Raw genomic sequence first — 15,312 nt, forward strand, 5'->3', positions numbered from 1 at the left:
CACGCTGCCCCGCGGAAACGATACCAGGGACTCCTGATCGCTCAGACAAACCCCACCGCCGCCACCGCCGCGTTCTGTCAGCTGACGTTGCAGCTGCAACGATACAGAGATATACTTTGAGTCGTTGGCCATTATAACGGTTTGCGTCAACAAGAAATCTAGAAATATCGCTGAGCAAAGAAAATTGCTGCAGAATTGATATTTTGGTTAGATATCGATATACCAAAGAGTCATCTGAATTGTTATCTTGATCCTATTGAAATATATAATTGGTATAAAAGCTTAGAATTGTTAGAAATATTTTTTAAATTATTATAAAAATTGTTATAAAAAATTATTTATTTTGTGTCTCTGATCTTGATTAATTATCTAATTACACATTGAAATAAATTGTTTATGTACATTATGTATATTATGTCTTTTTAGAAAAACAGTTCTTTACGATTCTGCAAAAATATATAAGAAGTATACACGGGAAGGTTTTGTTGAAGTATCTAAAAATTTAGCTAAATACAGATCTGAAAATAATTTTGTTTGAACCATCAAAACAATTATATAAAAAGCTTAAACTGGTTGCTATAGAAGGTTAAAACTATTTGCAGCATTTTTTTTCGTGCAAAAATTGCATATTTACTATGTTGTCAGTTAAAACGTTTCAATTTTATAAAAATATTCTACTGAAAAATTGCTATTTTTTATATGCCATTTTTCTATTAACGCAGCGATATCTTTTAAAGAATCTTTTCGTGAAAAATTTATTTTTCTCTATGTAATTTTTAAATCGTAATCATATTTATATATGAAGCGATTCAATTTTGCTGAATTTCTTGGAAATTACCGAAACAAACTCCGTCGGTTTTAAACTCGTTTAGATCCAGAATAACGCGTATGTTTTCGACAAGGGACTCACCTCTTTTATGGTCGCGTGTGCATGCGAAAGGGCTGCTTCTTTGTCGGCCAAACTAGCCGCGAGGCTGAGACTTCGATCGGCCTCGTCTCTCGCTGCCCTTAGAAGACTCCAGCGTTCCCTCTCCCTTTCCCTTTCGCGTTCCTCCGTAGGTATGCCGGCTCCTTGCTGCTGAAGACGTCCCAGAGTCGCCTCGTTCTCCCGCATCCGCTGTAATCAACGGTCAAAAGGACCATGTCCGGGCAGTAACTCCGCCCCCAAAACCTTCACCATCTACCGTAGTAGCATGCATGTGATTCGAAAATTGCGAGGAGCATAGCGATCAAGCAAATTGTTTTTCTCTTCTTTTTACTGAGCCTTCGCTTTGTGAAAATTGGAGCTATTGGAAGAGAGACTGAATTGAATTTATAAAGTTAAAATACAATTAAAACATAGATTATGACACGTTGCAGAAATTATGTACTGAAAGAAATGTGATTTCTGATTAAACTAATAAAAGGATTCAATAAGAATGGCATTTTGATAAAAACAAACAGAATTTTTGGTGAACGATAATGTTCTTGTTAGGTTCTTTCTGTTTTATTTCTTAGTGTACTTCACTTGATTAGTGTATTTCACTTGATTAGATTACTATGAGTTACGCGTTTGAGAAAGCAAAGTACATGACACAACAGATTTGCGATTAAAGTGGCGAAACACGATTTAATATTTTAATATACATCTCTCGTGAGAGAAATGTTTTTGTGGTATAAAAAACAAGAAATAAACAAGAAATGGAAAAAATTTATTCCCGTTGTAGAGAAATAATTGTTTCAAATATTTCGATATTATGTAATAATATCAATCAACTTTGTAAAATTAACATTGCAAAATCCGTTTGCGGAATATGAAATGAGTTAATAATTAATTGGAAGTCCGACAGAGAGATTGCGTGCGGAAGCACGAAATAATGATCGATATTTAACGATATTCGAAATAACTTTAACCGCACCGATAAGCGATGATTTCGTCGAACAGTAACGAACTAATAATGGCGGTGAGAGCAAATAGCCGCTGGAAATTAAATCGAATTCTAGGACAAATATTTGATTAATATTTATGAAAATATGCTAAATGATATTCGTGAAACTGTTTCACGCAGTGCGAGTTATCTCGAGAGCATCGGATTGGAAAACGGACGAGAGAGGACATTCGAGATATACGACTTGAATCTTGAAATGCGTGACACGGACTTTCATGATTGACATTCTCCATCAAAAATTACATGTCATGTTACAAGCATAATTAATACTCAACGAATGTAACATATCGTATAATTGAATGAAATAATTAAGAGTATCGAATAAACGTATAAAATAATTATTAATTTTCAATGATAAAATCAATACTTATTATATCATTTTTATATCATCATTATAATCATCTTGAACAACAGTTACATTAATTTTCTGTTGCTGACGTATCCTGAGGTAAAATTAATAATACCGTTTCTTTACTTAAAAAATGACACAACTAAACAAAATGCAATTTTTTAGTTATTATCATGGATGAGTTGGTAAAGATTACTCTATCAATCATCAAAACTAACTTAATTTCACAATCTATCTGTCTGATAAATAGCATTTGTGTCGTTTTTAAGATTTCCAAAGAGATCATAATTTTATAAGTAAAAAGAATCTTTTATAAAGAACATTTAGAGTTAAGACAATTTGGTAATCGAATTTTGAAAAAAAAAATCGTTTTATTTTGAATTTAATCATTTTAGCTGATCAAGGTAAATATAAACTGTTATATCTTTATGTTGAAACTCTCTCAATTTTTTCGCTTAACGTAAGATTTTGGAATATGACACATTCAATATAATTAAAGTTCAATAAAGAACGCTCAGATAACTGCTTAGTTCCGACAAGACATTTTTACGAAGAGCTAACTCAATCTCTTGCCCGCGAAGGGCGCGATTATATTTTAACGTGCGAACAGACATGACGTTTACCATCGACTATTAGCCACTCCGTCGACGATATCGGCTTCGGTAAAGTTAATCCACTTATCTCTACCTCGAGCGCAAGTAACTCTGTCGTACGTATAACAGGTGTTGTAGCAAGGTTTATCGGCTAAACTTTGTGGCAATACTGTTACTACAGACTCATCCGAGCGTTCGTTGTTGACACGTCGTGGTTACATCCTCAAAAATTGTTGCCCCAAATGAAGCACAAAATTCTTCGTTATATAATTGCGAAGTTAAAATTACTCATCACACGTGAAAGATACACCAAAAATCCAATTCTAATGTTTTACTCTCCTACATTGTGTGATTAAAATATTGGTTAAAGAGATTAGCTCCACAAAGTGTGTATCGCTATTTAATAATTTTAAGAAATAAAACGAGCACTTCATAAGCTCTGTAGGAATTAAGAGGAATTTGAGGCAATAATTTTTTTATTACTAAGCTTTGTGTACGTTCATTATGTTCCTCTATTATAACTTTAGTAGGATCGCTGCGTTCATAAACATTCATAAAGCATTCAAGTAAATTAAATTCCTTGGAAGCGGACTACTGTATATAAATGTACGGATAATGTCTACAATTTCCCGTGGCAGCGAGATGCAAGAGAAAAACCTGGGCAGTTTGGAAGCTTCGGCAAAGGGGAAGGCAGGAACGAGAGAGAGGGGTAATTCCATCAACGTTTCATAAGCGCATTGCCAGGCTATGACGTTGGATGATAAGCAGGGAAGGGCCGAGAAACACATCAAGGCTCGCAAAATCGAACAAAGGCGGACGGGCTGAAAGAGATAGTACGTGAACACGTAAATGTGCACAAACATGTCTATCAGCCTTATAGAAATCGAATACTGGCCGATTAATATTAGCCAATTTATTACTGAAAGACAGTTATTAATTACTTATTTAAAGTACTAAAAGTACTGAACAACAGTGCTTTCAATACTTAGAGTAATTAATTACTGTCTTTCAGTATTGACTGGTATAAAATTTCTATAAGGGCTTTTAAATTGAATGATAGATATCAAGATATTATAGAACTTGAGGAAAACAGAAACAATTCCTTTATTTAAAAATATAAATTAATCGTCTTCTTCATCGTTATAGAAAGAATTTGGAATACAAAAATTTTAAATTAAATAGTAGAATTGAATTTTAAAAAAGTTGTCACGAATTACTCCAGAAATCATTGTGAATTATCAGTCGAAGATATTATATCTTAGGGTTTTTCTCATTTATATGTACAGTTGCAGTCTCGCGAGAAAGAAAAAACTGAAGATAATGCAAGATAGAAAATCATAAGACCGTGCACTGAACATAGTAATACATTGGCACTTGCCAAGAGATGAAATGGATTATACAGAAAGAGAAAAAAACGGACGATTGTAGAAAGAAGAAAGAAAGATAAAGTGAAGAAAAATTGATGACGCGTTTTATGGAGTAGGGAAAACCACCGTAAAACGCGTGTATTCTTTCGAGAGGATAAAGGCAACACAAGAAGAAACCTTGCGACGATGCATGTACCACTGCTGTCGGTGACACTTAGTTTGATATTTTCATCAGGAACTTTCCTCAGAATAACGATGTCATCTCTCAAATAAATGAGTAGCGAAATTTCAACTTTTGAGAGATCCAAACTAAGTAGAAGTGCAGCAAACAGAAGATCGTTCCTTGCAGCTCTTGGTAAAACAAATGCCGTTTGTAGCGATTATGTTCCTTATAGCGAATTCGGTAACTTGCACTACACAGATCAGTGCATAATAAAAGCTGCTTTACATGAAATTAACAAAGTTAAATGTAAAAGTATACAAATATTTTAAACGATTAACTATCTACTAATGATATAGTCACATTATTTAACAAAATATATATGTATCATTTCATTGTCAAAATTGATTATATTGTATCACTGCACTGAGATATTTTATGTAGAGCAGCTTTTAATATGCACTGATCCAGTGTAGTGTAAGTGATCGAATTCACCATTAGAAATTCATGCGACTCGCAGAAAAGCAGTGAAAAATTTAAGTCACAGCTCAAAGTATTATCAAAGTATTACCAAGAATATTCAAGAAAAATTTCATAAATTGTTCTATATATTAGTATGGTTGAGTATCTGTAAAATTTGAACAAAATTTTCTTATTCGTTTATAACTTATTAAATTTTTTCGTTTGCTTTTAATCTTATTTAAAATCGCGTTTTGCATTACAATGAAAAAGTACGAAATTGAATCAAATTTGTACTAATAAAATTCAAATAAATATTCGTGTGAAAGTTTACTTAGATCCGCTTACTCGTTAAAAAATTTTATTTTTTTAAACTAAAACTTTATTTATTTAAAACTGCAACCTAAATATTGCGCTGCATGAGCCATTAAATGCCAAATAATTTGTTGTTTTGTTTTTTCAAGGCGTATTTGTACAATAAATTTTTTTATATTGATGTTGGCTTTTTTAGTTGATTTTTTAACTGATACTGTTAGCTGAAATTGCACAGCCCAAACATCCTTAATAAGAAAACATGATATTAATGGAAAGCTTTTAAACATTTTTATCCAGATACATCTTCAATAAATTTTTAGTATTTGCAAAAATATGTAAGGCATGTGTTAACATAATAAAATTTGATTAAACGTTTTATATAAATTTTCCTGTATAGCAATTAGATTCATTATTCTTACGCATTAATTTTCTTTGTAACATGTCGCGCTCTCTTTTGCTTAATGCAAGCTGTTAGGTTTTCATTCCGGTGCGTTTTAAAATTCTATCTTCTTGAAATTCATGCAAAGGGGTACTAAGCGTACGTTACAAAAGCGCGGAATCTTATTAATTAATTGCACGTTCTTTTGTCCGTGATACCATAAACTGCGTAATAATATTTTTATTAAAATACCAACGACTAACAGTAGGATGCTTTTGATCTTTACTCAGCAATTTCATTTGTCCGGAACATTATTATTAATTATTCTTAGTGCTCTTTATATGCCAATTTTACGTTATCTTGACATCGACATCAAAAAAGCAAAGTTGCTGCTATCATAAATTTACAATTGCGCTAATCGTATTAATGCTAATAATAGCTCGTTTTCTATTATATTTATTTTGCGATAATTTAATATTTTTCCGATATCTAAAAATTCTAATTATTATTAAGGAAAAATTATTGAAGAAAAACACTTTTTTATTTCACTAATTTTATTTCCAGAAAATTTAGACTCTTATGTATTCAATTCCACTGCGTGTCAAAATCATTTTCAGTCTTTCTAAGGCAATCTTAAATCGAACTGATGTAGTAATATCACAAATTAAATTACTAAGTAATTTAATAATATTGATGTTAATAAACATCTTAAAAAACTGTAAATAATTTATTATGAAAAATACCACCTCAGTCCATTCAAACCTGGACTTTCCTATATTCCATAATGAGTATCTTAACTAATTCGTATTAAATATTAAGATCCGACTGATAAGGCCTTTTCGTTATTTGTTGTTTTCTTATTTTATCTCGCAATTTTGTATTTTAATTTTCGTTTTTCGATTTTTGCAACTAATTTTGTTACAAACAAAGTGAGATTTGACCCGCATGCTTCCTGAATAATTCCGCGTCTGTACACGAACCGTTTCACGTAGGCCTTCTGAGGCACACGAATACCAATCTCAGGCCTTTCGTGAATCGAGACTGAATCGGGTCTTTGTTCCGGAGTTGATAACAATCGGTAGTGACAAAAGCTTGCTACATTCTCTCGCTTTGTCTTGGCACATCGTTACATATTGGCTTAAGACCAAACGGCCCCATTATATCGAGAGGTAATCACCCTCGAAGTCGGTCCTTAGCGTTCTCTAGCGGTAATGGCTTCACCCACTTTCATTGTATCTTATCTCGAGAGAAATTAGCTTGAGGCTAGATCAAGTCGATATATGATACGAGCATCAGCCTCAAATTGCATAAAATATACATCTCTGCCATAATAGTATACTACGAGTTGCTAATAAGTTTAATAACAATGGCGCTTTTTTCAGTGGTAAAGTTGAAAGATCACATAGTCCAATGCATCTGCTGCAGTGACCTGTATATTGTTCCCGAATGCCAATGTTCATTTAACGCAGTTGAAATAATTGCGGCTCGGCTATAACGGTCTCGACAAAATGAGAAATTCCGACAAGTTTAATGAAAGCATTTAACAAGCAAAATTGTCGTGTACCGGCATGGTGTCGCTTGCAACCGCGAGCGCAACATGATGCGCTTTGGAAAATTGAAGCATGGTCGAACGATTGTCAAAAGTGTCTTTAAATTGTCGATAACTTTTACTCTTATGATACACGACAAATCTCTTTTACTTTTCTCATAACGTTTTTTTAATATTTAATATCATAACGTTTAATGTTTTTTTTTAACGTTTGGCACCACGGGCGTCTTCAAACATTTTTCACGTGCTGGTATGGGTTAATAAAGTTTCAAGAACGAGCCAATTACTGATTAACTGCCCGCAGCGGTACCGATTGCGTATATAAAAGTTTTTAACTACGCCCGTACAATGGCGGCTCTGGGAATCGCCGTTGTGCGAACGGTGATCCTCCCGGGCTTTTTTCCTCTCCCGATATTTCCTCATCGCTTCATAAAGATGCATTAGAGGCGAAATTAAAACCCGCCGCGAAGCGGTTTCGTTAGTCGCTCGTTTTGCGTTGTTCTCAATTTTCATTAGTCGGCCACTTTAGTGAGCAGCAAATTTTGTTAGCTTTTGTAGTTAAACCACTCGCTTGTTGGATCGACAAGTTGTATCACGTTTTATCGAATAACACACAGTTACGATAACGAGATCAAGTGCTTCTCCTTTCTAGAGATTAGAGATTTCGAATCTCAGCAGAACTTTTTTTAACGATATTATCGATGCAATTAATGCAGTTCGATTTTACTTTGGTTGTCCTTCGTTGAGAGATTTAAAAGTCCAAAGTTAGTGACTGCTAATGGATACTGTTACACGCTGAAAACGAAGTTGAATAAACGTGCCGTCACAAAATAATTTCATAAGCTAGATATTTATACATCCTACGCTCTCTTCGCGGAATTGTTGCTTTTTTATGTCAACGGTAGTTAATATTTTGTTCTGGAAAAAAAGTGAGGATTGCTCCCCCTCGAACGTTATATTTCAAGCAATACCGTAGTTCTAAACCTTATAAAAGTGAATCGTTCTAAAAAGTGAATGACCCAGCAATTCAACTATATAATATCTCTTATTTCGTTCGTCATCTGTCCTACGTGCGGCTTGACCATTGGCAAATATACCACGGATTTTTTTCTCTCGTAGAGTATTTTTACGTTGGTAATAAAAAGAAGAGATAGAGAAGGAATAATAGCGGCGTGTGGCAATTTCGAAAGTTGAACGTTCATAAATATCGAGTGCAGCGGAACATTTCTCCCAGTTCAGCCATCACCTTTCTTAATTCATCGCCGTAGTTCCTATCGAAAATCGATCGTTCTATATGAGACATGCAAATTACGACCGGCATAGAGACTATTTACTTCACGACTGTTTATTGCTCCTGTACGAGGAATGTGAAATGTTGCGATTAAATTTCCCACATGCAAATCCTCCGGTATGAGTTATGTGACGTGTTTCGCGAACGTGAAATGTGAAAGCTCGAGAGCAAAAGTCCTCCATCGTTATGAATTGTAGAAATATTATTTTCATATTGCACCGATTATTATAAACGATAAGAAACCCATCTTAGGGTATTTTCGTCAGAGGTTGAAAGAATCGCGGAAATCTTTCCAATATCTTCAATTCTAATAATTTTATCGAAATCTTTTCATATAAATCTGATCGTAACTGTCGCACACAAAAGAGATATTTTTCTCTCTTTGAGAAAGGATGTTCCTTTATATCAATAGAATTTTTCAAACTAATATATCTCCACAGAATCTAAAGAGATACTTTAAAGTTGGCGTTTAAATCTTTTATCACAGAATGAAACGATTGCTTGACCATCTTCCTCGCAATAAGATATCGCTTGTTCAACGTACTTTTCATTATTTTATAATATTTTTCGGGAATAACAATTTTATTAACCCTTTTGTTAATGCATGGAGTACCTATATCGAATTTTAAACAATAAAAATTTTATATTTTTGTACAAATTTCGTTTTTTAAGACGCTTCAAAAACTCTCCTTCGAACAACAAAGAATAGTTTTTCTTCACAAACTTTATCTTGGTTTCACTTCTAATTTTTAGGATGTGAAATACGGTAGTGAAAGGGTAAAAAATTATGCATAGACAGAAGGGTTAAAAAAACATCTAAGAATATATAGAGAAAGCCACGAGTTTTATCATACGCTGACTCACCTGTTCGTAATTTCGGATAAAATCGCGGAGTTCGCGCTCTTTGTCCTCGAGGGTGCCGTAGAGTGCCTTCATCTGATTGAGAAGATCGAACTTCTCCGCTTTGAGACGCTTTCGATCGGCCTTCAATGCCTGGAGTGCTTCCTTCGCGTGCTGCAATTCCATTTCTAGGGCTACAAACCGCGCCTCTTCCTCCATCGCGGCATCCTCGGCACCGACCTCGCCGCGCGCCGCACCGCTCAGCAACAACCTCCTCAACCTCGCGACCTCGGCCACCAACCGTTCGTTCTCCAGTCGCAATCTTCTGGCACTGGCCAGCTCCGCGTGTCCACCGCCATGAATATTGGACAGTCTAGATGCCACCACCGGATCGCCGATTCCTGAATCAGAAAAAAAATCACTTAAAAATAAAATTAATTCATATACATATTTTATGATTAATACACAGAAAAATGGTTTTGTTGGAGTATCTAAAAATTGAGCTAAATTTAGAAAATAATTTTGGACTACAAATAATTATGTAGGATATTCAATCTGGTTGCTAAAATGTCAAAACTTTTTGCAGCATTATTCATCATGCTTGAGTTTCATACATAACTATTTTGATAGTCCAACAAAATTATTTTCAGACCTGTATAGTATATTTAGATTTACCTAAATTATTGTAGGTATCTCAGTAAAATCGTTCTTTTCATATATGAATTTAATCTGAACGAAATTAGATTCTATTATATGTATAAATACATAATAAAATATAAAATATAATAAATAAAATATTATCTATATAAAATATAATAAAATATAAATGCATAATAAAATATAAATTTATATGTACAAAATTAAAATAAATATAAATTTAACAAATATGAGATTTCGCATGTTCGCAATTAAGCGAAGAAATAAAATAAAATGACAAAATAATTTTGTGTTATTTTTTAACATGAGTTATTGTGAAACACTTATATTAATTTTCAAAGTCACAGTTCACAATATGGTTTACATTTCTTATAACGGTATGAGTACATCTATTGGAATGATATAGCACTCTAAGATTCATCGCATTTTCAGTACAATGAATAATAACTATTGAGACCATTGAGACGTATTTTTTTTCAAAAGACAAGATAAAGAAAGATAAATCGATTGATCGTCCATTATTAATTAAATGCTGAGTTTATTAACGCACCAAGAGAATTAGCTGGGGATGATGGTCGGCTGCCTGGTGCCGGTCCAGGAGGTTCATTGTCCTCATCGCCTCGCGCATCACCATCCACTAGATCCTTATCAGCATCCTTCTGGTCGTGGTCATTCATCTCTTTGCTGGATCGCAAGGAGTCGCGGTTAGTCGATATCCGGAGCCGTTCCACGCTGGAACGGTCGCTGCCACCACGGTGCAGGAAGCCGCTTCGGTTCGTCGATCCCCGATCCGGACTCGCGCTACCTGATCGAGAATCCACACTACCTCCGGATCCACCCAACCGCGTCTTCTCCAAAGCGGGGGCGTACGGTCGGCGAGCTTTCTCGCTCGGACTTCGGCAGGGCGAGCCATTTCTTCGTTCTAATGATGAAAAATAAGACAATTCTTCAAACTTTTTTGAATAAATAAGAAAGAAAGAAAGAACGCTTTAAAATGTCAAGAAAAACTCAAACATGTATAAATAAATATAGATAAATAAATATGTTTATGTTGAAGTAAACATTTGATGTTTTTCACGATAGAAAAGAATTTCTATTTTTTAAATTTGTATGCATGTATTAAAATTTTCTCTTAATTAGAATAATTGTAGAAAATTTGATCTTCATCTAGTTAAAACATATCAAATTTATGCTAATTACATGAACCGTATTATTTGAATTAGCATTTCTACATTCGATTTGGCGGGTTTTATTCAATTAGTTAGTGTTAATAAATTTAACAATAACATAGCTGTCTATTTGCAATAAATATGTAATTTAAATCATAAATTAAATACATTCAGCGCGTACAACAAATTTAACACAACATAATCTAATCGCATTTAAAAGTCACATTAATCGTCACTCTTAAATGATGTAGTATGATTCTCGATAGACACACTCGTACAAAACTCAACTCGTGAAGGGTCGCACTCGAATGTATTGAGCTAGAATGAGGAAAGAAGTAGCTGCAAACGGAGAACGACTTATATTGGCGCACGAAGAAATCGCTGGAATGAAGCCAGCCTTTATTGGAACGTGCGTCCGACCCGAGACGGATGCAGTGTGCTCGATAAGATGGATTCAACCAGCGATCTTGACGATGAATACCTCTACGTGAAGCGCATGATCGATCGATCTGATACGATGGGTGCTTCGAATGCATTCGTCCCGAATTTGCATCTACACACGCGGGTCCACTCTCCCTTAGCGTATCTCTCCTTTACAAGAGAGAACGCAGAGGAGGAAAAGAAAAGGGGGGAGGAGTTGTATAATATATATTTATGTACACTCTGTATCTTTGATCTTTTGTAAGTTCTTCATGAACCCATTAACACATTTTTTGCGTCAAAACATAGTATAAGCGAGATTGTGGTACCTAGGGGCATAATTACTTTTTTAATAATAACGAAATTTTTAATGTTGGTTACTCAGTTATATTACTTCGCAACTGTAGTGATATAACTGAGCTGACAACATCAAAAATCTCATTATTGTTAAAAAATAATTAAAATGTCCCATGGTACAACATGTCCTAAAGTATCATAGTCTCTCTTACATTTAGTGTCATACAGTTTAAATTTTTTAGTTTTAATCTTGATAGAAAATGTATTTTTAAAAATATTAGCTCTGCGACGAATTAATATCCAACATTATTCAGAATGGGTAGGTGTGTTAAAAAGAACGAAAATTGGGAATAAATAGAAACAGATGAAATGGTGCAAACCCTTGTATTCTATGAAATAACGATCGCAACCTAAAGAATTCAACTCTTATGAGTTGCAATAAGTAGTTTAAGACGGCAATCCTGGATTCAAGCCGCGGAGAAAATGAATCGTGGTCGGTCATAAAAGCAACAGCACATAACTGTGAAATATATAGGATAACTCGCCAGAGAAGTTAAGATAAACGTGGAAATACGAAAAATATTCGCGCCGTCTTAAAATTTCATTCTTGCGAACTTCTTAAAAAGTCTTATCCGCCGAAGTGCTTGCGCGAAGTCGATAACTTTCTGCCCTGCAGCTTAAACGCATTTCCGTACTCGTGCTGTCTTTATGAAAATACTTTCACGAAATAAACTTTCAACATTCAACCTGTGAAGTTCTTCTAAGATCTTGTTTCCTTCTTCAATAAAAGTATTGTACGAGAATATCTTTTTATTTAAAGCCAATGGCTTCCTATATTACTAATCGCACTTTGAGCTGGTTATTCGCTCTCGGTACTTGTTAAAATATTCTGACTTTTAAGTGGGATATACAGAATGTTTCGTAACTGGTGATACCAAGAATAAATTTTTTTCATATAAGACTTTGTTTTCGGAAAAATAGATTTTAAATATTCATCGGTACGTGAGCACTTTATTACGTTTCAAGTTAAGAATTGTGTATTGTGTAACAGAATAGTATACAATTTATAAAATTTATCGTATAAATATCTTGTTTTATTATGTAATTACACTAATTACTTTAATATTAAATTACGCAATAATAAACACAAATATGAGCAGAGATAGTAGTTTATAGCGAGATCCATTAAGTCGAGATACAGTTAAATTTCTATAAGAGCCAAGTTTCGTGAAAATCGAGCGAACAGTTTACAAAATAAAAGATCGTTGAATAAAGGTTCATAGAAAGTTGAATAAAGAAAATAATTAAATATTAAAAATATTAAAAATTTGTTTTGCCACAGACCTACGGGACTGGCTCGCCGCTCGATAGGGCTGGTTCTATCTTTCCTGTCTACCGGGCTAGTCCGTTTGTCGATGGGACTGGCGGATTTATCACTGGCCGAGCTTCTCTTCTCGATGGGACTACTGCCAGCGCTAAGCCGTTTGCCATCTTCCTGTTGTGCCTGTTGCTGAGTCTCGGCTTCCTGGCCGGGGTTCGTATTGCCACTGGAAACACTGGTTGCTGTACCAGAATTGTTGTTACTATTAGAGCTGCCATTGCCGGCGTTGTTATTATTCAGTACGATCGGTAAGGCGCCACGAACGTCGCGTAATTCGCCCCGAAGAGTAGCGCACTCGCCCCTAGCGCGTTCCAGCTCGCCATCCAGCCGGGCGCCGGTTGCTGCGTTCTCCTCCACCATCACGCGGAATTTTGCCTGCGAACAAATAACAGAACACATATGTGAGATAATAAAAACTGAAAGAAATACGAAAGATATCGCAAGACTATAATAATTAAAATTTGTATGCACTTCCTATCTGTACTTTGTATCTTGCATGCTATATCTCTCGTACGATAATTCTATGTTCTGTTTCTATTCGATGAAGAAGCAAATAATTAATTTCTAGATTTACTCCATGTAGAGATAAATTTATTCACAATGTACCTATATTTAACTTGTATTGTAACCGTATTAATCGAGACCAATTTTCTACGCAATAAGTGTATTGAACTTCACTCTAATCTTGAAATAAGTAAGTTTTCACGCAATCGCTTTTACTCATTTTGGACTGATGGTCGAGCTAAAATTAATGAGTAAAATTTATAACTCATCTACAGTATGCGCCAAAAAAATGCGACTCTCACAACTAACACTTCAGTTGTCGGTTTAGTTAAATAAAGTGAGTGGACGGGGGCAAATTTGATTATAACACAAATAACACATTATAATACAAATATATCAAAAGTGGCGCTTTGATTATACAGCAGATGGCGTTACTGTGTTACACTCAGCAAACATAATAGTGATTAAAAGAGAGTCGCATTTTTTTTTGGCGCATACTGTATTTGCTTATCTCACTTATACACTATTGGCCATTAAAATTGAATAGAAAAAACGAATCATACTGAAACGAAATTTATAAGATGGATAGATCATGATAGAATATGAGAGAAAATAAGCTATATTTAATAAAAATATCAGTTTGTCTTTTCAATCCCATATACTCCATATAATCATAAATAATCTGGAATATAAATATCATTTTGATATATCGTGTCTTTCTTAGTGTTGCAATTTTAATGATCAGAGTGTAAATTTCTGGCATCTATAAAGCTGTCTTTTAAATAAAATTTTATTATTAAAAATTTAAAGTGTAATTACAAATATTTGACAATATAAAGATTTTCTTTGTATGAAGATTCAGGTGCATTGTCCGTTTGCAATTTTCTTAAAGCTGTCAATTGAGCTAATACGTAATCAAAGTGAAACAAATGTACGAGATCAAAATTTCGACACAAGACGTGTAGTATTAACAAGTATGTTTGCAATGGTGATTCGTGCGATTCTCATTGTTTATTATTATGTAAAAGGGATGTTGAAAGTCTTTTACACGGTATAGTAATATCGACCGATGTCGCTTTTCCGCTATTCAGAAGTTTCACGACGATACCTTTGGAGTCGCAGCACGAGTCACTGAAATTGCGAAACAAAGAAACGCCCGGAACACGTAGAGTCATATTTCTTTCGTAGCATCACATTAGAAGTAACCTCGAGGATAAGTAAAATGCTATTTCTCTGGACTACGAAATCAGAAAGGTGGACGAAGGCTAGGAACGTTTATAAAATCTCAGTGCTATATTCTTGCAGATTTTCTCCCGACATTTCAATTGAGGTACTTTCTATTGAGGGGTTGAAAAATTCAGGTAATATTTTTATTATTACATTTTAGATCTTTTTTACATCTCTTAATTAATGTTTTCGCTCGAAAAATATCGGTGAATTCAGAATAAAAAAGAATTTCGTAATATGGTAATTACGCCTAATATGTCTCATTTTTGTTCAATTAATTTTCAAAAATGTTTTTCATTTTGAATCTGACCACCAGGTACGTTTCAGTGTTGAACTTAACAAAAATTGCAACGCTTAGGTCATATTGTATAAAATTATCTTGCTTTATTAAAGATTTTAATGCCAGATTTGGGATTTCTAAGACATT

At 34.2% G+C, this 15,312-nt stretch overlaps 1 protein-coding gene across 1 annotated transcript in view; it reads right to left on the minus strand.

Annotated features, from left to right (window-relative positions):
* Liprin-gamma (liprin protein kazrin) overlaps positions 1-15,312 on the minus strand; it is a 131,340-nt gene that overhangs the window by 15,131 nt on the left and 100,897 nt on the right. Inside the window, exons 3-7 of the mRNA XM_018457568.1 lie at positions 13,118-13,529; positions 10,438-10,809; positions 9,255-9,631; positions 911-1,117; positions 1-93 (exon numbers count right to left, since the gene is read on the minus strand). The exon at positions 1-93 is cut by the window's left edge and continues 16 nt beyond it. Coding sequence (XP_018313070.1) covers positions 1-93; positions 911-1,117; positions 9,255-9,631; positions 10,438-10,809; positions 13,118-13,529 — 1,461 coding nt within the window. The remainder of the gene's footprint in view (positions 94-910; positions 1,118-9,254; positions 9,632-10,437; positions 10,810-13,117; positions 13,530-15,312) is intronic.

The sequence above is a fragment of the Mycetomoellerius zeteki genome, unplaced genomic scaffold, assembly GCF_001594055.1.
Source record: "Mycetomoellerius zeteki isolate Tzet28-1 unplaced genomic scaffold, Tzet1.0 scaffold64, whole genome shotgun sequence".
Taxonomy (NCBI): domain Eukaryota; kingdom Metazoa; phylum Arthropoda; class Insecta; order Hymenoptera; family Formicidae; genus Mycetomoellerius; species Mycetomoellerius zeteki.